The sequence below is a fragment of the Micromesistius poutassou genome (genome assembly GCF_964030765.1).
Source record: "Micromesistius poutassou genome assembly, chromosome: 8".
NCBI lineage: Eukaryota > Metazoa > Chordata > Actinopteri > Gadiformes > Gadidae > Micromesistius > Micromesistius poutassou.
This window is the reverse complement of record NC_140278.1, coordinates 2459947-2481187: the sequence shown is the minus strand read 5'-3', so window position 1 is coordinate 2481187 and position 21241 is coordinate 2459947. Positions and strand designations below refer to the sequence as shown.

The 21241-nt window shown below is 50.1% G+C and overlaps 4 protein-coding genes across 9 annotated transcripts in view; 3 read left to right on the top strand and 1 right to left on the bottom strand.

Moving 5' to 3' along the window:
• virma (vir like m6A methyltransferase associated) overlaps positions 1-1707 on the top strand; it is an 18702-nt gene extending 16995 nt beyond the window's left edge. For 4 of the 6 annotated variants that reach the window (XM_084471748.1, XM_084471750.1, XM_084471749.1 and 1 more), the window contains exons 25-27: positions 1-158; positions 664-813; positions 1238-1707. The exon at positions 1-158 is cut by the window's left edge and continues 192 nt beyond it. In XM_084471748.1, coding sequence (XP_084327874.1) covers positions 1-158; positions 664-813; positions 1238-1548 — 619 coding nt within the window. In that variant the 3' untranslated portion in view covers positions 1549-1707. The remainder of the gene's footprint in view (positions 159-663; positions 814-1237) is intronic. The other 2 variants (XM_084471751.1, XM_084471747.1) reach the window with 1 other exon arrangement.
• Positions 1708-2802: 1095 nt separating this feature from the next.
• rnf41l (ring finger protein 41, like) lies at positions 2803-6485 on the bottom strand (the record flags this gene model as incomplete). Its single annotated transcript, XM_084472357.1, has 5 exons — positions 2803-3270; positions 3803-3923; positions 4034-4196; positions 5068-5207; positions 6280-6485. 5 exons carry the CDS (start codon positions 6483-6485, stop codon positions 2803-2805), a joined length of 1098 nt encoding a protein of 365 aa, XP_084328483.1.
• Positions 6486-8026: 1541 nt separating this feature from the next.
• On the top strand, positions 8027-20531 carry rad54b (RAD54 homolog B). The gene is made up of 16 exons (XM_084471647.1): positions 8027-8115; positions 8867-9033; positions 9164-9353; positions 14335-14574; positions 14839-15135; positions 15612-15774; positions 15980-16205; positions 16856-16942; positions 17040-17160; positions 17443-17582; positions 17870-18160; positions 18529-18692; positions 18818-19079; positions 19366-19432; positions 19830-20027; positions 20136-20531. The coding sequence occupies exons 2-16, from the start codon at positions 8881-8883 to the stop codon at positions 20363-20365; spliced, it is 2829 nt and encodes a 942-aa protein (XP_084327773.1). The 5' UTR covers positions 8027-8115; positions 8867-8880; the 3' UTR covers positions 20366-20531.
• LOC311351498 (fibrinogen silencer-binding protein-like) lies at positions 11640-13207 on the top strand. The gene is made up of 2 exons (XM_084471646.1): positions 11640-12130; positions 12506-13207. The coding sequence occupies exons 1-2, from the start codon at positions 11724-11726 to the stop codon at positions 13083-13085; spliced, it is 987 nt and encodes a 328-aa protein (XP_084327772.1). The 5' UTR covers positions 11640-11723; the 3' UTR covers positions 13086-13207.
• Positions 20532-21241: the final 710 nt, after the last annotated feature.

Sequence of the window (21241 nt, the reverse complement as noted above, 5' to 3'; positions counted from 1 at the left end):
CGCCACTCCCCTGGGGCTGCTGCCGCCCAAGCGGCCCCCCAAGACCTCCCCCAAGCCCCCCGCCCGGGGCCTGTTCACCGGGACCCGGGGCCGCGCCGCCTTCCACAGCCAGACCCGCTTCTTCACCCCCCCGCAGCCCAAAGGGGTCCTGCTCTCTGGTACGCCGCGCACACACGTCCAGACCCCTCCTCTCTTAAAGGTCCCGTGACCACGGCCACCAGGCGGTGAGTGTGATTGGCCGTTACAAGCCCTTTTGGAAATCTGCCCCTTATGACATCACAGGTGGGCGTGTCCACCTAGACGTGTGACGGATAGATGAGCAAACGTTTGCTACGGTCCACTGCGTAGGCTGGTAGACGGATCTATCCAGCACACGTCTAGGTGGACACGCCCACTTTCTGCCCCTCACGATGTCATAAGGGGCCGATTTCCCAAAACGGCTTGTAGCGGCCAATCACACCACACCTGGTGGCCGTGGTCACGGGACCTTTAAGTGTCTCCCGCTCCGAGTGATGAGGTCACCGACATTTATTCATCCTGGTTTGATTGGTTAACACGTTCGAATGACTTCCTGTCCCGTTGTGACGAGCCCCGTGCGGCCGGGCCGATAGAGGGCCGATAGAGGGCCGATAGAGGAGGGGTAACGTCTCACTGCCGTCCCAGCAGGGAACTACCCCCGGAGGGAGGGGGGCCGGGGCTCGTCGTGGAGCGCCCAGCTGCAGGCCGTCACTCACAGAGGCACCTACAGCGAGCCGCGCGGGGGCCAGAGTAACTTCACCCGCGGCCCGCTGCCGTCCCGTCAGCCCCCTGCAGGTAGCGTTTACCCCCCCACGCACGCACGCACACACACGCACAGCGAGACACGCACGCACAGCGAGACACGCACACACACACACACAGCGAGACACGCACACACACACAGCGAGACACGCACACACACACACACACACACACACACACAGCGAGACACGCACACACACACACAGCGAGACACTCACACCTAAACACTCACACACCCCCCCCCAAACAAACACAGACACAAACACACACCCAAACACACGCACACAAACACACCCCCAAACACCCACGCATACAACATGGAACACAAACACACACCCCATGCACAGACATACAGACCAACCCCAATCACACGATACACACAGAAGCCCCCGTCGCGTCAGCTGCCATCAATGCTGATCTGAGTGTGTGTTAAGAAGTGTGTGTCTCCTCCCACCAGGCGCCTACCGCCTCGCTCCCAGAGACAGAGCGCCACGCGGCCGCGGGGGCACCGGCCTGTCTTGGCTCAGTGCTGGAGGAGGAGGAGGAGGAGGACAAGGAGGAGGGGGTGGTGGTGGAGGAGGAGGACAGGGAGGAGGAGGAGGAGGAGGTGGTGGAGGACAAGGAGGAGGAGGCGGTGGGGGGGGAGGTGGTCAGGGAGGAGGAGGCGGCGGCGCCGGAGGAAGAGGATCTCAAGGGAGTAAGTTTAGCGGCGGCGGGGGAGGCGGCGGCGGCGGCCGCGGACGGCACGTGCGCTCCTTCACCAGGTGAACCCGGCCAGACAATGCCCGCCTGTGGAGGCTTTAAAACGGACCAACGCTCATCCTGCCGGCCGCCGGGAGCCCCGGCTGGTGGGCGGTGATACAGCGACTATTGAATGGAGTTCTTCTTTTTTTGTGTTGACGTGTGAGAGAATAAAGGTTGTTACTGAACTTACTTTTTTGTGTGGACCTTTTAGTGTATTGGTTCGCGAGCAACGCAACAAAATACATGCAAATATTGTTAGTGATTGTTTGTCACAAATCCAAACACACAATTTATGAGTTACAAGCTTTATTTAGGATTTATCAAATCAATCGTTTCAAAGTGAAAATGGGAAGTTATTAAATATAAAAAAGACAGGTTCAGTTAGATGGATAGAAAAATTCTGAGTAGACCAAAAGCTAAGCTGATTGGAATGACACACGTTTCTCCTCCAGGAAGTCGTAGATTAACATTAACAGGTCTGGCATTCTTGATCATTCACTAAATTATTGCAGCTGCCATTCAATTGCATTATATATTTATCACAGATTGAAGACGACATGAAACATTTGTTATATCAAAAGATAATTTCCTGAAATACATATGATCACCATGTCAAAAACGAATTGTTCAAAAGGTTCATTACGAACCATCCGTAATACAGTGTCTATTCCTGCCCTGATATCCTGGATCATCACCAGGACATACGTTTTATCACAACATGCCCTTTCACTCTTTAACTCAGCTTTGGCATGAAAGGAGTCCCATTGAGTTTAATGTGAACCAATTCTAAAACACCCAAAACAAACTTCCCAGACTGCAACTGTCATCACCTCACTGCTGTTACTATAGTGCTCTAGTTACTATAGCGCCCTAGTTACTACAGCGCTCTAGTTACTATATCACCCTAGTTACTATAGCACCCTAGTTACTATAGCACCCTAGTTACTACAGCGCTCTAGTTACTATAGCGCCCTAGTTACTATAGCACCCTAGTTACTATAGCACCCTAGTTACTATAGCGCCCTAGTTACTATAGCGCTCTAGTTACTATAGCGCTCTAGTTACTACAGCGTTCTAGTTACTATAGCGCCCTAGTTACTATAGCACCCTAGTTACTATAGCACCCTAGTTACTATAGCACCCTAGTTACTATAACGCTCTAGTTACTACAGCGTTCTAGTCACTATAGCACCCTAGTTACTATAGCGCCCTAGTTACTACAGCGTTCTAGTTACTATAGCGCCCTAGTTACTACAGCGCTCTAGTCCCTCCGAGCCCTCAGATGACGGTGACCTCGCGGCTCTTCTTCTTGATGCAGTCCAGGGCGACGCTGCGTGCGCCGCTCTCTCCGGGCTCCTCTCCCGTCAGGGGCGAGGGGGGTGTGCTCACAGAGCCTCTACACTGGCCCGAAGACGCTGACTGGTGGATGCCTTGTGAGAATCCCTCCAACTGCTGGTGTCTCATTGGCTCTTCCCTGTGGATTTCCCACCAGATTGGCTGAGGGTCTTCCCGATGCTGGACGGCGGTTGGCTGTTCAGCCGGGACCTGGCTCCTGGTTGGCTGTTCAGCCGGGACCTGGCTCCTGGTTGGCTGTTCAGCCGGGACCTGGCTCCTGGTTGGCTGGAGGTCTCTGAGGAGCTCCAGCAGCTCTCTTTTCTCCAGCTCTGCCTCTGCCAGCTCTCGCCTCCTGAGGCGCTCCGACCCCAGCAGGGCACGCACGTCACACATCACCCGCGCTAACTGGCCCTGCACGGAGAACGTTACGGGGAGAGTGTTAGTGGCATTACTGCTCTACTGCATCGTCCTGGGTCTCTAACAGCGCCGTTAAGACGTCTCCGCCTCCCCCTGGACACTGCTGCTAGAGCTTTAACTCAGAGTTAGGGTCCAAGATCCAAAATACATGTGTGATGTTGTTGTGTGTCCACTGGAGCTCTCCGGCCACCGGGGACCGGCTCACTGGGCCCAGGGTTCACACTTGGCCATGCCAAGCAGCTTTTAGCTGTCACGCACCACGGATCTGGAACACCATGTGAGGTCTGCCTCAACACTTTATTACTTTTAAATCAAGGCAGAAAATGTGTTTGCTGCAGCTTTTTATAAAAAAAACAATGTCTTCAGTCTCCAGTTAAAAAGTGATCTTTTCGACGTGTCACGTGTGGTTTCTTCCTCTGCAACGTGGCCTTTTGTTTGAGGTTTGCTATTGGATGAACTAAATGAACCTACAGCCCATGAACGCTTGCAGCCTCCTCTGTGAACACATGAAGGGCCGTGTGGTCACCTTGAGCTCCTCCACGTCGTTCTTCAGCTGGGACTCCTTCTGCACCATGTGTCTCCTCTGGGAGTCCAGGCGAGACTCCATCTCTCGCCTGACCTCGTCCACCTTGCACAACATCTCCGCCCTCCAAAAAACATTTTAGGGGGAGCAAAGTTATCCCCACGAGCAATCAATCAACATACCTGTGTCATCGAAAAAAAACTAAACCTAAGCTGGTCCTCATGAAGTACACACCTGAGCATCTCCACCTCGGTGCGGAGCTCTGCCACGCAGTTGTGCTGTGATTGGTCAACAGACAGAAGGGTGTGGCCACAGCCATTGGGACACTCCCTGCTGCGGAACATGCACTCTGACAGGTGAGCCTCCAAGCCACGCCTCTCCACCTGCACCGGACACCCTGGGGAGAACAGGTGACAGCGCATCTCCCCTCACAAATGCATCAGAGTTTAAACACATAATCACACACATGTGAATGCATATGTGTTACACACACACACACACACACACACAGACAAACAAAGCACAGCACTGCATTCAACAACACCATAATCATCAAACAACAAACTAGTACTAACGTCATTAAGGCAAATGTAATCAATTAGAAATGTTATTGGGGAAGACATTAACAAACCTTACAAATCAAACTGAAAACACCACAAAACAAACCGAACACGGCATGCTCACTCCTCAGGTATACGTACCACAATAATAACATATGTACTCTTCACCTGTCAAGTACAGGTGTCACATGTTAGGTGTAAACAAATCACCCACATATCATTTTAGCCAGGGTAAATAAACAATGGTAAGAGGAGCCCGAACTAGGTCAGTGGGTTGGTTGTAGTGAAACCGTTCTAAGGTAATGCAGCCATGAAAACAGATCAGCAGCACCAGCGACAGACGGATATCCTAACCCAATCATTGTCGCTTCAAATCCTCCGTTGTAACACTGTTTAAACTAGAAGACCTTTAAACATACACACGTCTACAGATACAACAGTTTGAGTTGGATACACTTTTTGATTGTTCACACAAATCAACGATAAGAAATGAGATAATACTGTGAAGGAAATGCTAGAATTCAAACCAATTATTAAATGTACTTATGAACCCGCGTATGCTCTTTGCACTTCCAATACACAAACACTACATGTACGTGCTTAGTGTAAGTGTAAGAGACATTCATTTCAATGAGTAGTACTGAACTATGTCTTCTCCAGGTGAGCTGTGAGTGGAGAGCTACGCCAGGTGAGAGCGGAGGTCTGTACCTGTGTTCCGACACGCCATGAAGGCAAACTCACACTCATCCTCGTGTGTGTGCAGGGTCTCCAGGGGGCACACCGTCTCACAGCCCTGGCCTGCATTCACACACCGGATCTGCAGTCGGCCCAGATCGTTCCTCATGTACCTGATGTTCACCACACACACGTTAACAAACAGCTGATGTTCACCACACACACAGAGGGTAATGGTTAATATTAACTCTTTTAACAGAACGAAAGGGTTAATATTCACCATACACACAGAATGTTATAGGTAATATTCACCATGCAAACATATAGCAATGGCTTTACACCATAAAAACATTAAAAAAGAAAGGAAGAAGAAACTAAGAAAGAAAAGAAGAAAGAAAGGAGGAAAGAAATGAAGAAAGAGCGTAAAAGACAGAACAGATAAGATCCAGATAAGAGGCCAATCTTTGTAACTTTGAAAGATTTCTCCTTTGAGATGGATAGAGGTCCATGGAGACCACCCAGTAACAGAGATAGACAGACCACCCAGTAACAGAGACAGAGGAGACCACCCAGTAACAGAGACAGACAGACCACCCAGTAACAGAGACAGACAGACCACCCAGTAACAGAGACAGAGGAGACCACCCAGTAACAGAGACAGACAGACCACCCAGTAACAGAGATAGAGGAGACCACCCAGTAACAGAGATAGACCACCCAGTAACAGAGATAGACAGAGACCACCCAGTAACAGAGATAGACCACCCAGTAACAGAGATAGACAGAGACCACCCAGTAACAGAGACAGACCACCCAGTAACAGAGATAGACAGACCACCCAGTAACAGAGATAGAGGAGACCACCCAGTAACAGAGATAGACCACCCAGTAACAGAGATAGACAGACCACCCAGTAACAGAGACAGACCACCCAGTAACAGAGATAGACAGAGACCACCCAGTAACAGAGACAGACAGACCACCCAGTAACAGAGATAGACAGACCACCCAGTAACAGAGATAGACCACCCAGTAACAGAGATAGACAGAGACCACCCAGTAACAGAGATAGACCACCCAGTAACAGAGACAGACCACCCAGTAACAGAGATAGACAGAGACCACCCAGTAACAGAGATAGACAGACCACCCAGTAACAGAGACAGACCACCCAGTAACAGAGACAGACCGAGGTCCATGGAGACCAGTAGTAACAGAGAAGGTTCTAGCAGTCTAGCAGGTCACCTATAGAGCGGTTTCAGGCTCCCCACGTCCAGCGGCGTGCGGTCCTCGGGGCAGGAGTGGTGGTGGAGCAGCCAGCTGCTGATGCAGGCGCTGCAGTAGGCGTGCTCACAGGGGGCCTGCAGGGGGCGCTCCAGCACGTCCCGACACACACAGCACAGCAGGCCGTCGTTCACGTAGCCCACGAACCGCTCCAGATCAAAGCCCATCCTGGCATTCACACAGCAACATGGAAGACAGGGGTAGGACGGTTCATACACCACGACGAACGTGTGTGTGTGTGTGTGTGTGTGTGTGTGTGTGTGTGTGTGTGTGTGTGTGTGTGTGTGTGTGTGTGTGTGTGTGTGTGTGTGTGTGTGTGTGTGTGTGTGTGTGTGTGTGTGTGTGTGTGTAAGGCCTTGATGAAACATGTATTAGATATGTAAATGCCATAATTTGAATTTACTATACATATACATTACTATACATTTATATTCACGTATATATATATATGTGCCACACTAATACCACTACATTTATATTCACATGTGCCACACCAATGCCGAACATTTCATTGTGACTGATGCAACAAATGTAGGAAATACAATTGTGTTTTTATTCTTCTTTATAAAACAAAAATGCAATAATGCTGCAATTTAAATAGCCGGCTGGTCCTAATCGGTGAAAACAAATTGGTAACTAGGATACTCTATTGTCATACACGACAACGGCAGAGCATATGTCATGTCAAACCTCATATATCCTCACTTCTTCAATATGTCCAATATATATGCTTACCTCGCTTGTTATCCTGTGAATTAATCCAAAATGAACTTCCGAGTTGTTAACATTCACCTTTGTCAGTGGTGTGGTTTCCGCTCGTCCTCCTCCCCTCCCCCCTGGTCTCATCCAGGTGAGGGTCTCCCCGAAGGCTCTCCTCCCCCGGTGGGCCGTCTCTGTGGACGGGTCTCCGTGACAACGAGGATCCGATACACGGCCAGACAGCTGCCAGGCGAGAACCATATAGGCGGACTGACAGAGGCACACTAATGCAGGAGACACACTAATGCAGGACAGCAAGCACGCACACATACACGCACACAAACCCAGTGTGCAGTTAGCAGCTGTAAGCCTGTGTGTCATTTAACTGGCCTACCATTAGAGGAGGGGGACGTGTCTGCCACCTCAGGAGAATGTCATGGTTTAACCATCGTTAACTTTCCATGTCCGCATCAGTCACACAGTCCCTGCTTTCTCTCTGGATGTTGGATTAACGAGGATTATGGCCCCCTCCATGATTGGATTTGTCTCCGCGACAACATTAGATCACATTCTCTACCATTCAAAGAGCAACCTCTATCTGTCACACAATAGGCATACAGGGCCCACAAAAAAAAATAGGTCAGTTATAGACATCATACTAACAATAAAATAACACATGCACAGTTGTTTTAGCTTGCGTTGATAACCCCTTTATCTGAACCGGGGGAAGAAAGGATTGTTGAGGCGCTTGTAAAGTGAGTGTGAGGGTGAATTCTAGGACAACTTTAGTCCTCGAAATAGAGTTCCCTACAGGTGCGGTGCACATGTCCTCACGCACACACCTACGAGGGGACGCGTCCCTCTGCGTCTCTGGAGTAGACGTCACCACACGACTCCTCCCCTCACCTTATCGACCAATGGCGCTGGAGTCGTGTGGTGACGTCACTACACGACTCCTCCCCTCTCCTCGTCGACCAATGGCGCTCCAGAGCGTGCGGCGGGAGACTCTGAACGCTTCCGACGTACACAACCTTTAATGTCCGAAAGTGCCAACATTTCATGAATGAAGTACAAGCGAAGAGTGTGATTTTAAGGGTGGTGAGTACCATACCTACCGCTGTCATCTGCTGTCAAACTGTTTATCAATTTGACGGACATCATAACACACTCACACATGACACTACTCTACTGCTACTAGGTCACGTTAGATAGTGTTTGTTGCTAACATGTTAGCCTGCTAGTGACAACATAATGTAAAGTTAAAGTCCCAGACAGATAATGTAAAGTTAAAGTCCCAGACAGATAATGTAAAGTTAAAGTCCCAGACAGATAATGTAAAGTTAAAGTCCCAGACAGATAATGTAAAGTTAAAGTCCCAGACAGATAATGTAAAGTTAAAGTCCCAGACAGATAATATAAAGTTAAAGCCCCAGACAGATAATGTAAACTTAAAGCCCCAGACAGATAATGTAAAGTTAAAGCCCCAGACAGATAATGTAAAGTTAAAGTCCCAGACGGTTAATGTAAAGTTAAAGTCCCAGACAGATAATCTGAAGTTAAAGTCCCAGACGGTTAATATAAAGTTGACGTGCTCACCATTAACCGTCATCTAAAGATTGAGTTCATTCACGTGAATGTGTTCATTCTGCATCGATGATATTTCTACAGCTGTGTTGTTGCCATATCTTTGGCCACATTTAGATAGATGTTTAAGCATGGTTTATCAACATACGTTGTTGTTTTTAACTACGTGGATGACCCTGGCCTTGTCATGAAAATGGAATTGTACAAAATGCAGTGTAACAGTTTGACAGTAAACCACGCCCTTCCTTCCTCCATGTGTGATCAGGTTGTTCTGCGACCATGCGCCGCTCTGGAGCCCCCAGTCGGCTCTCCGCCAACGCGGCCAAACGGCCCAGGTTCGTGCCCCCTGGAGGGGCTCTCCCCGGGTCATCAGCTCAGCCTCAGGGGCAGGCTGACCGCCGGGCTCCAGAAACCAACACCATATTGACAGAGGTAATCTAGACTTCCCTATGGTCTGTCCCTATTGTTTAATGGCTAGTTATTCAACACGATGAAATAGGCTCCTGCTAATTATATGGCTATGTGATCATTGTCCAGGTATTCATTATCTCTAATTTGCCAGCAGGTCCAGAGGAGTCTGGCTGTGCCTGCTTCTGATGCCCCACTGAAGCTGCCCTGGCCTGGTCCCATGGACGCTGCGGCTCCGGGCATGTCCAGGGCTCTGGCGAGGGTCCTCCATGCAGCAGAGTGTAAAGAGAATGACATGGAAGCAGACGAACGTCCTCAAGTTATACCTGTAGAGGCCGGAACAGGTAAGAACTCAAGAACATGACATAGAAAAGACTCAAGACTCACTTGTCCATATTTCACCTAGACTCTGCATAGCCACCTCCTCCTACTTATTGTATGTTGTATGTGTATTATATGTTGTAATGGCACTTAATGTACACGCTTATTGTATGTTGTACATCCTTGGCACTTACTGTACTCACTTATTTTATGATGTACTTCCTGGCACTTAATGTACGCACTTATTGTATGTCGTACTTAGTTATAGTACTTAGTTGTGTAGCATCTTATCCTAGCTTTCCTTGTTGTACACAGGGAATGGGTTAACCTAGCGATGGTTAGTGCTTGCCACTTGGTTCTATGAACATCCTTACTTGTACTGACAGCGATGTACCCTATTGTTTCACTTTCTTGTGACAAATGTACTTATTGTAAGTCACTTTGGGTAAAAGCGTCTGCTAAATGCCCTGAATGTAATAGAAAACCCTTGTGTGCTCTGTCAAGTTATTTAAGATATATGTATTCACCTATTTTCATTGGAGATCATTTGTTGTTTTCCCAAAAAGGATGTTGATGTTATCAACACGGCCCAATTACCTATCCCAAATTAATAATTTGTTTTTCTATAAAAAAAAATTAAGTGCAAGGGATGGCAATCAAAATAATGTGTTTATAATATGAGAGTAAGGTTGTTTTTTATTAAGCTCTGTTAGGACAGGGTTAAGTCTAATGGAACATCTAAATGATTCATATGACACACGGGTTGTAGGCATGTTGCTTGCAGATTTGTGAGGAAAAGGCTAAACATGTGATACCAAAGGTTACTCTGTATGGAGGTCCTGAAGCCTAGTGTCCGCATTACAATCATACAACCTCCCTCAAATAAAGGGATTGCTGTCCTTTGGTGTACCTTGCTCACATTAATCATATTTTATTATAAATGAAAATGCAACGTCGTTGCAGTATAGGCTTAAAGCCTTTGTGAGAATCGCGCTACTTACTTTTTACGCAGTGGTACAACAACAGCGAAAACCATGCGTAAAACCATCAACATAAGACGTGTGTATTTATAGATGTGATTTTGCATAACAATGTAGACCCCCCCCCCCCAGTAGCATATGGCTTGAGAACAGCTGATAAAATTAAATTGAACAGCTATTAAAATAAATGAAGATTTGCTTGGTACCCTAAATTAAAGCTATTCTGCCAGCAGTCTTTCTCCCATCGTGGACAAAGAACGTCTCCCCCGGTTCGGGGCATTGACAACGATGGAGTTCTCTCATGCGGTTTATTCATGTCCAGCGAAAGAAGGAAGGACATAATTGTTAGAAATGACGCAGTTTTCCCGATTCCTTAATTGTCACCAAACCACCCATATCTGTGGAGACAACGAGCGGTTAAACCCAGCAGCGGGGTGACAGCAGGTCTAGCGTTGTGTTAAGAGGCGGGGGTTGTGCAGCGGCAGCGCTCGGCAGATTAGGACTGTGCTCAGGATCAGTGGGCAGACTCGGCTCGTCTCCCTCCCTCCTCTCCCGACAGCAACTAGTGCCGATACCCATCTCCTCTATGTGCAATTGTATTGTTTCTGCAGGCACAATTAGATAGCGGATTGGTGTGAACAATTATGTCATTTACTTCTGCAGTCGCGACAACGCTAGGTTTGTTGTGTGTGTATATATAAAGCGCTGCTTCTTGCAGGCATTCGGGCGCAGATGTCTCCTCCCCCTTTGAGTTAAGCCAGTGCTATTTCCTCGCTCGTCTCCTATTGTCACCATAGGAAAAAGGCTTTTGACCCATAGCGATCACCTAAAGGCAAATGCCGTGCTGGAAGTGCACATGCCCATGTTTGTTCTGTGTATAACGACCCGTGTTATTAAAAAGAGTCTGCGTTACTGTGGTGTGAATGCTGTGCTTGGTTCGGGGTTTAGAGAGACCGAGCTGTAAGTAGGTCGGGCCGGGTTTAAGCGGCTTAACTACGTCAGCCTAAGCTGGGAGGAATTCATTGTAGAGCCCTCCGCGGTAGGCGGGGGCCTAAACGAGGCTGGCCTAGTTAAGCCTGATTCTTATTGTGTGCAGTCTGTTTTTGTTGTGCAACACAGCAGAGAGAGGACCAAAGGCAGCGTGTATAGGTTCCCATACATGTTAGGCATGGGTTGGTTTTGATAGGGAAAAACAGGAAACGAAACGAACGTTTTTTCTGTTTAAGAATTAAACCAGTATCAGCTTCCTCGCCGTGGACAAAGACAAGGACAGACGGAGGCCATCATTAAGATCAGGGACAAAGGGAACTCGGGGTGGAGCGGCGAAGAGTCAAAGTTCACAAGTGGGGCAACTGAAAGGTGTCTGATCAGAGGCACTGTTTTGCCCCGCGTCGGCCCTGCCATGCTGTGAAGATGGCATCGAGCTCCTTGTTCATGTCTAGCATGGTGGGCAAGTCGCGCTCCTCCAACTTCACCCTCTCCGAGAAGCTCGACCTGTTGAAGCTGGTCCGCCCTCACGTGCGCATTCTGGAGGAGCACACCAACAAGCATGCCGTCATCGTAGACAAGAACAAGTGTTGGGACACGGTGGCCGACCAGTACAACGCGCTGGGAGGGGACAGGCCCCAGCGCACCGCGCAGGGCCTCCGGACTCTGTACAAGAGGCTGAAGGAGTCGGCCAAGCAGGAGCTGATGCAGAGGAGACACGCCCAGCCCGAATACAGGGGGAGCATTTCGGAGCCAACCAGGAGGGTGATGGAGATGATTCCTCAGTTGTTTCACCACGTGCCCGTACAGGATAAAGACCAAGCACTGCGCAGGTACACGTCCCGTGTGACAACTTAATGCCTGGTTTTTTGAGACGCGAGAAAAAAAAAAAAAAAGCGAAATAGCAAACGCGAATTGATCTTTCATATTCTTTTTACTCTACTTTTACGGCCTATTTAAAATATAATCTTTCATATCGAGATCACACACTACACGAAACAAAATACATGTAGACGCCTCTTTTATATATATATTTACGATCAAAACATTTAAATAATTAATTTAATAATTATTGTTTTGAATTCTTACTTCTCTTAACTTGGCTAAAGATGTTAATTGTAGCCCTTCTTCATTTTCCTCAAACGTATTGCTATTGAAACGTGACCTAGTTGCGCCATTGACGCTGTTGCGGTCCTCACCATCTGCAGGTTAATATACAACAAGCACAGCTCTCCCATCGAGCACCCGGCCAGCAGCTCCTCTCTGCCCGGCCTGCAGGACTACCCAGCAGCCCTCCCGCTCGCCCACAAGCTGGTCCAGCCGGAGCCCGAGGAGGATGTGAAGCCGCCGCCCGAGCTGCCCGTCCTGCCCGCCGTGACGCCAGGGGAGGGGGTCAGGGACCAGGAGCCCGCGGAGCACGACGCGGACGAGCAGTCCCTGGTCAGCGTGCAGGACTACGAGCCGTCCCTGTCCCCCGCCCTGTCCACGTCCTCGGTCAACATCCCCCTCTCGGGGTCGCCGCTGGTGGACCCCCACCACGACCTGTACCCCAACGTCCTGTACACCCACGACCACCTGGAGCAGGAGCGCTTCCGGCCTCACCACTTCGCCAAGGAGGAGCACGAGCTGGTGCTGGCCAACCACCAGAAGGTGGCCGTCTACCTGGAGGAGAAGAGGGAGGGGCTGAAGAGGAAGCAGGAGCTGGAGGAGGAGCTTCTGAGAGCCAAGATCAAGGTGGAGCGGCTGAGGGCAGCCAGACTGAGACACGGGCTGCCTCTGCCTCTATAGCAGCAGCCTGTTGAGACGCAGGCTGCCTCTGCCTCTATAACACCAGTTTGATGAGTCACAGCCTGCCTTTGGTAGCAATGCCCTTAAACTCTCAGACGGGTCCCACAATGGGTCGCGGTTCGGTTGGAGGTGGGTCACAACCCCCAAAACACAGAGTGCTCAGAGTGTGTGGTCGGCACCCAAGGACACACTGAAATGGTCTTTTGGTCCCGAGATGAGCGTGTGGAAGAAGCTCTGCTCTATAGCACACATAACGGCGTCCTAACTCCGAGGAGGGGACAGAAGACTCAGCCTCAATGGATCAACATCGACTTAGTTTGGCGTGAACAGTTTTAGCCCAAAATACTTTTGGGTGTCGTAGTCTAACGATGCGTTGCCTACAGCCCTGTTTTTATCATAGTAGATCCAATCATCCAAAACATTTTGTCAGTTATTTTTATGGCAGAGATGACCATGTTACTCATGACCTGCCAGCGCAAAACCTCAATATGCTCAAGTGTAAGTGAGTGAACTGTGTGATGTCAGGAATTAGGTCTTTTCTTCATTTCAGAACGTGTATTTGACCCTGTTGGGTCGGTTTAGTAATTTTTTATTAATTTGAGAAGTTTGCAAAGAAGAGCTCAAGCTAGTTCATACAAGGGTTGAGAAGCATGCAAAGATTGGGAAAATAAGCCTTTAAATGCAATCCTTCATTTTTTTTTAAGATTAATTGATATTAAGACGTTTGCACTGTGATACTTTTATCTTTTGGTGGGATGAGCCCATCCACTTCAAGGCCTTGACAAGACTCTTGTGTTGGAACAGAAATCCTCATCCGGAGATTGAAAAAAGAAATAACAGGGAGCACATGGAAGATTTTTATATTGAATGGAATCGTTGATGTGTGATGTTGTATGTTGTAAAAGTTATTGTGCTAATAATGATACAAGAGTATTCATGTTTCCAATTTCAATGTTCATGCACTTATTAAAAAATAATCAACCGTTTTTGTGGTTCTTGCACTCTGAATGGCGTCTTCAGTTTGGTGGTACAACACACATTTTTCTGGTCATTTAATTCGATGTATAAAATGGTTTCCGTGTGTGTGCTCTCGTGTATTCTTGTTCTCCTGGTGTGGATTAACTAAACCCTATGCCACAACCGGCAGTTAAACGGTAGTGTAGCGCCCTCCACTGGTGGCTTTATATATTTATGAACGGTCCAGTTCTCTATAGGTAAACGTCTTCATCCACTGTAGTTCTGTTCCCAGGGCTTGGCGGTTCTCCCCAGCTGCATCATGGCTCCTCTCCCCAGACCCCAGTGGGGAAGGAGGGGTCTTCAGGGGGCGTTCCAGACGGGCCCCGCAGCGCGCCCGGGGCCGGGTACTTCAGTGTGATGTGGTGTAAAGCCAGCAAGAAGAAGCACAAGCGCTGGGAGGGGGATGCTGTGCTGGTGACCAGAGGACGGACCGCCACACTTAAAGACATGGAGGGCAAAGACATCGGAAAAGGTGACACTCTTTCACTGTTATTGCCTTCATGCAACTATGGAGTGGTTGGAAAAAAAAACACAACAACTTTGTAACAGTGCAATCCATCTGAAAGACACTAACAGATTGAAGTGAGAAAGATGCAATGAAAAAGGTGTGTTCCTTGGTAATACTTAATACCTTGTGAACAATGTGTTAATGTGTAATGATGTGTCCTTACATGTAATCTAATGTTATGGCTGATCCGGTCAGAGGTCCTGAGTCTCGTGTCGTGTGTTCGTACAGGAAGTGGCTACAAGGTGTCTGAGCTTGCCGCCCTGTGTGAGGGCGAGACTCTGATGGTCGGAGGGAAGGAGGTGGAGGTGATGGGGGTGATCTCCGCTGAAGACTTTGCCAGGGGCCGCTGCTTCCAAGAGGCCCACGTGGAAAATGTGGCTCCCACACCCCCCGGCCCGCCGCCGCCCCCTCGCCGCTCTGCCTCCAAACCGTTCTGCAGCCCCATGCCGGGCAGAGCGGAGAACGCCGGCACCAGAGCGCAGGAAGAGCAGCCCTGCAGGCCCCGCCATGACCCCGGCGCCGCAGGTAGCAACCAGCACGGCACCGCTGACCTCACACACCACCGCCCTGACCATGAGGGCCCGCAACAACGAGGGCTGCTGGGGTTGAGGCCCTTTGGAAAAAGGTCCCTTGAGCTAGGAACCTTCTTCCCTGACTATGTAATGTCTCGTACATATTGGTTGCGTAGAAAGTTGCCTATTTTTACGCAACCCAATGCTCGTTGGTACCGCAAAGTTAGGGAGTTTTCTGCCTAGGTCAATTTTACTGCTTGTGGTTCAGAAGCGTTTGTTTGATTTCCCAATGCTTGGCAGGTTCTAGACGCAACACAAACCCTTCTGGAACGAAAGGTTGCAAGCCTTATGCTGTGTTGTTTTTGAAATGAAGGGACTTTATGGGAACTCCTTATGCAACCAGCATTGACGGTGCGTTAGAGGCTGGTTGTGCAGTGTTGGATGTCGTTTTTGAAACCCACCCTTTGTGCTTCGTCTCTCTGTCTGTAGGTGCCTTGGTGATGCCGCGTCCCTCCACCAATCACCAGTGGGCCTCCAACAAGGCAGGGCTGCCTGTGGTGGATGTGGTGGTGGACCCTCACCTGGTCAATCACCTTCGACCCCACCAAAGGGAAGGCCTGCTCTTCCTCTACGAGTGTGTGATGGGCATGAGGTAATAAATGATTAGCGGTGTTGAAGAACATTAACGTTAAGAGATCCTGATAACGATGCAGCGGTTAAGAAGAACCAGTATTCTGAACATTATCTGAGAGAAGGCCCTGAAGTGGTTGAGTCGGGTTGGTCCGGACGAGGCCTCTCTCCTCAGCGAGGTCAGTCTGTCCATCTGCCTCCCTCTGCTTCCCCCCGCTCCGCCCCAGGGCGCCGTCCAGCCACGGGGCCATCCTGGCTGACGAGATGGGCCTGGGGAAGACCCTGCAGAGCGTGGCGCTGGCCTGGACGCTGCTCAGACAGGGGCCGTACGGGGGGAGGCCCGTGGCCAAGCGCGTTCTGGTGGTGGCCCCCGGCAGCCTGGTGCAGAACTGGGGGGCGGAGTTCAACAAATGGCTGGGCCGAGAGAGGATCAGCGTCTACGCCGTGGACCAGGTGAAGGGAGCAGAGAGGGTTCAGGTCCCACCAGGGGAGCAGAGAGGGTTCAGGTCCCACCAGGGGAGCAGAGAGGGTTCAGGTCCCACCAGGGGAGCAGAGAGGGTTCAGGTCCCACCAGGGGAGCAGAGAGGGTTCAGGTCCCACCAGGGGAGCAGAGAGGGTTCAGGTCCCACCAGGGGAGCAGAGAGGGTTCAGGTCCCACCAGGGGAGCAGAGAGGGTTCAGGTCCCACCAGGGGAGCAGAGAGGGTTCAGGTCCCACCAGGGGAGCAGAGAGGGTTCAGGTCCCACCAGGGGAGCAGAGAGGGTTCAGGTCCCACCAGGGGAGCAGAGAGGGTTCAGGTCCCACCAGGGGAGCAGAGAGGGTTCAGGTCCCACCAGGGGAGCAGAGAGGGTTCATGTCCCACAGGGAGGGATGGGCTGTAGGACATTTCTCTGAAGGGTTGATTGAATGTTCTGAAGGACAAAACAACAAAGGATGCCATTCATAATATTGGATCAGTTAGAACCCATGCTGTCAGTCTCCTTGTATGACTCAAATAACAAGCATTTTATAAAGTGTGTGTGTGTGTGTGTGTGTGTGTGTGTGTGTGTGTGTGTGTGTGTGTGTGTGTGTGTGTGTGTGTGTGTGTGTGTGTGTGTGTGTTAGGACCACAGGATAGAGCAGTTTGTGGCCTCTCCTCTCCACAGTGTCCTTGTGATCAGCTATGAGATGTTGCTGCGCTCTCTAGAGCAGGTAGGAAACACCTGAGTTATCTTTAGTACATGTCCAGCAGTATTGGGTCTGGGGGTTGACATGGCTTACACATGACTCCTGCTGGAACTGGTTCCAGATTCAGAGCCTGGAGTTCGGCCTCATCGTGTGTGACGAGGGCCACCGGCTGAAGAACAGCAGCATCAAGACGTCCTCGGCCATCAGCGGGCTCAGCTGCAGACGCAGGGTCATCCTGACAGGTGGGTCCTCCTCCTGGACCTCCCTCACTCACCAGGACTCACTCCCAGTCCCGTACCAGTGCTGGCCCACCAATGGCAGAAAACAAGCAGACCACCCACATGCCAGCTTCACAAATGATACTTTTCCCTTCTGTTTAAAACCTGATTGACGTTTGAGAGTCACATTTTGACCAGCTTATACCACCCAATCAGAGGGTGTCTTCTGTCGTCTTTGTATGGTCTGTGAACAGCGATAAGAACTACAAACACTGTGCTAATGCAGTCTGCGTTGGTGTCGTCCAGGCACCCCCGTCCAGAATGACCTGCAGGAGTTCTACGCCATCATAGAGTTCGTCAACCCAGGGATCCTGGGCTCCTGCGCCGCCTACAGGAAGGTGTTCGAGGAGCCCATCCTACGCTCGCGACAGCCCTCCTGCACAGTGGTACTGAATGTCTTACCTTCATGTTCCCCGGTCGGGCTCATTGAGACGCAGCACTTCTTCACCAGCCACAGACAACACTACAACACACTACCAAACCACAACATGGGAGCTAGATGGATGAGCGTTACAGCGGTATTACATAATGTGACGCTGGTGGCTAAAGGGCTGCGGCTCTCATCTTATCTTATCTGTGGCGCTTGTCTCTTATCTCCTCTGCACATGTCATCTGTTCCTGGTGGGTACGTACGCTGCTTAACCCGGTCCAACGCCCCCCTCTCTCCTCCAAGGAGGACCGGGTTCTAGGGGAGGAGCGGGCCACGGAGCTGTCCTACCTCACCGGCATGTTCATCCTGCGCCGCACCCAGGAGATCATCAACTGCTACCTGCCGCCGCGCCACGACTGGACGCTGTTCTGCGGCGCCACGGCCCTGCAGACGGAGCTGTACCAGCAGCTGCTCTGCCACCGCGTGTTCAGGGCCTGCCTGCAGGGCTCCGGACAGACCCACACACACTTGGCCTGCATCACCGCCCTGAAGAAGCTCTGTAACCACCCCGGCCTGCTGCACGCCACAGTCAAGGTCAGAGCAGAGAGCCAATCTCAGAACCCAACCGTCAGGCATTGACTACAAGGGGGTTACGTGGTTTTTGGCACCAGACTGAGAACTGCTTTGGGGTCCTCGTATGGATGAGGACTGCTGTACTGCAGTTTTTAAGGTTCTAGAGCAAGTGTTTGTAATGCCCTTACCACTGTATTATCCTCTTAAAAAAAAAATGTCTACCCTGAACCTGCTCCTTAAAAACGTGCATCTGAATTCACTGGAAGTCAGTTTGGATAAAAGATCTGGCAAAACGACTCCACTGTAAATGGCGGATAATCTTCCCCTGTTCTATTGACCACAGTGTTGAGCAGAGGTCGTTGGTACACTTTGTGTCTGTGTTGATCTAGGCGAAAGCGGACAGTGGCTCTGTGGAGAACAGTTTGTACGAGGGCCTGGAGGCTCTGTTCCCAGAGGACTACTCTTCAGGTGGTCTCAGTACCGCGGACTCTGGGAAGCTCCTGGTCCTGTCAGACCTGCTGACTGCCATCAGACACCTCAGCCCGTCGGACAGGTGTGGGGGTGTCCGTGCGTGTCTGTCTGTGTGTGTGTGTGTGTGTGTGATCATCTGAGCATGTGTGTTGTCATCTGCTTCAACTTAAACGAACAGTGCGCCACTAAAGGTGTGCGTCCGTGCAGGGTCGTGGTGGTGTCCAACTACACGCAGACGTTAGACCTTCTCCAAGACCTGTGTGTGCACCTGAGCTACACCTTCTGCCGACTAGACGGACAAACCCCGACCAACCAGAGGCAGCGGCTGGTGGACAACTTCAACAGCCCCTACTCCAACCACTTCCTGTTTCTGCTGAGCTCTAAGGCCGGAGGGGTGGGGCTTAACCTCGTGGGCGCATCCCACCTGGTGCTGTACGACATTGACTGGAATCCTGCAAATGACATCCAGGTGAGGTGCAGGCATGGAGACAGAAGCCCAGGAACGGAGCGCCCCAAGTACCGAGCTCCGACTAAAGCAGAGGGCAGCGGGTCTTGTGCGTTGCGGGCTTTTTTCTAATTCTTCTGTTTTCGTCAATTCACCGAACAAAAGTAAACGCCAAAAATCATGTGGACATAACATGAATGACATTTATAACATGAATGTTGTGCTTTTACTTGACAAATCTTCACATGGATAAGTTATCCCACAGGTGGCAGTGTGTGCACACTCTGACCATATCACCCGGTGTGTTCAGGCCATGGCCCGGGTCTGGAGGGACGGACAGAAGAAGGCCGTACACATCTACCGACTCCTCACGGCCGGTGAGAACACTGCGGCCCCTGGGGGCCCGTCCCCCCGGTTTATTCACACGACAGACGGACGCGGGGCGACCGCGCTGCTCGGTGCATGATGAGCATGGATCATCTTTTATCTTTAGTTACGCAACGTCTCACTGCTAATGAACTGTTGTGAGAATTGATCTATCAATCTGATTGATACCGTCGTCATCGCTATCCTTGGTGATATTGATTTTGTAGACCTGAACTGAATTGCCCATCCTGATCTAATCCACTGTACTATAGTGAGATCTGCCTGTGAGATCTTTTACTATCTAGAATCTAGATTGATTCTGTGACTCACTCATGACGGCGTACAACAGACCCACACACCGTGTACGTTCACTGTATTGACTGTGCCTTCAACCACTGCTCCACGCAGGTACGATCGAGGAGCGTATCTTCCAGAGACAGGTGTCCAAACAGGGGCTCTCGGGCACCGTGGTGGACCTCGGCAAAGGGGCGGAGCACACCAGCTTTTCAACCAGCGAGCTGAGAGATCTGTTCAGCCTCACAGACACCCCCTCGCTGACACACGACCTCCTCCACTGCAACTGTAGCATGGATGGAACAATTCAAGGTAGGTACACACACACACACACACACACACACACACACACACACACACACACACACACACACACACACACACACACCGGCTGAAATATGATGGTTTAATTTTGGATAGCCGTGGAAGAAGAAATGGAGCCGGCGTCTGATAGGCCGTGCCAGCTGGGTCGTCTTGGAGACAGAGTAGGAGAAGGAGGCGTGTCACAGAAGCATCTCAGCATGTCGGAGTTGATGCAGTGGAGGCATTTCTCCGGGGACGCCGCCACCTTCTCAGACCCCTACCTGGACCACGCCCGCAACCACATCACCTTCGCCTTCCAGTCCACCGTGTCCCACGCAGCTCTGTGAAGAAATGAGCTCTGGGGACACGTCTCAAACCGCAGAAGGGCTCTAGCACAGACTCAACACAAGGACTACACCTAACCACAGACACGTTGAAACGTTGGTGAGGTTTACATGAAGACCACAGATCATTTCAAAGAAAAAACCCTGTTTGATCTTTACACAGTGGAACATTGGAAAATGTATTGCAACCTGACTTAAATTATTATACTGTTATAATTAACTAATAAAACATTCCCCCTTTTTTTTAAATACATTTGGCAACTATTTTGTTTTTATATTCAAACTAAATCAATTCAAACTATATTCAAACTTGCTTGTGAGAAAGAGAGAGAGATACAGGGCATGTTTAAAATGAAGCCAGTGTTTCCATTTCAACCCAAGCGTTTGTGTGTATTGTAATTCCCTGAAGATAAGAACAAGTGCTGGTATCCGCTCTGTCTTCATCTTGTGTAATATTTACCGTGTCGCTACAGCTGTGTGTTTTACTTTAAGATCTGGACCCAACGGAAGCTCCTGGGCAGGATGTTGACGTGAGACCCATGCCACGAGACTGTTTACAGTCGCCGGATATTAGTCATATCAGAATTTCTTTGTGAATGCTTTATTCTTTTTCATAAGGGTAGATGATGCCTAACCTAATTGAGTGCACAACAGCACAAAGCTTACACCCAGGACGGCTGTGTGGCACTACCTCTCTGTGAGAGTGTGCATGTGCTGTAGCGCCTTACATGTGCTTGTCAGCCAGAGTGTATTGGCTTCAGTAGATGCCTCTTTATGTGGGAAACACGTTGTGTAATGGGTTACCCTTTGTCTGTTGTGTGTGTGTGTGTGTGTGTGGGGCACCATGGTGATTTAAACACCTGCTGGTTCCACTTGGGA

Bases quoted from the DNA above. Each gene is read 5' to 3' on its own strand.
- rad54b (XM_084471647.1), top strand. From the start codon at position 8,881: ATGCGCCGCTCTGGAGCCCCCAGTCGGCTCTCCGCCAACGCGGCCAAA. The intron at 9,034-9,163 runs GTAATCTAGACT...CTAATTTGCCAG, and splicing joins CCAACACCATATTGACAGAG to CAGGTCCAGAGGAGTCTGGC. The intron at 16,206-16,855 runs GTGAAGGGAGCA...TGTGTGTGTTAG, and splicing joins GCGTCTACGCCGTGGACCAG to GACCACAGGATAGAGCAGTT.
- LOC311351498 (XM_084471646.1), top strand. From the start codon at position 11,724: ATGGCATCGAGCTCCTTGTTCATGTCTAGCATGGTGGGCAAGTCGCGC. The intron at 12,131-12,505 runs GTACACGTCCCG...CACCATCTGCAG, and splicing joins AAAGACCAAGCACTGCGCAG to GTTAATATACAACAAGCACA.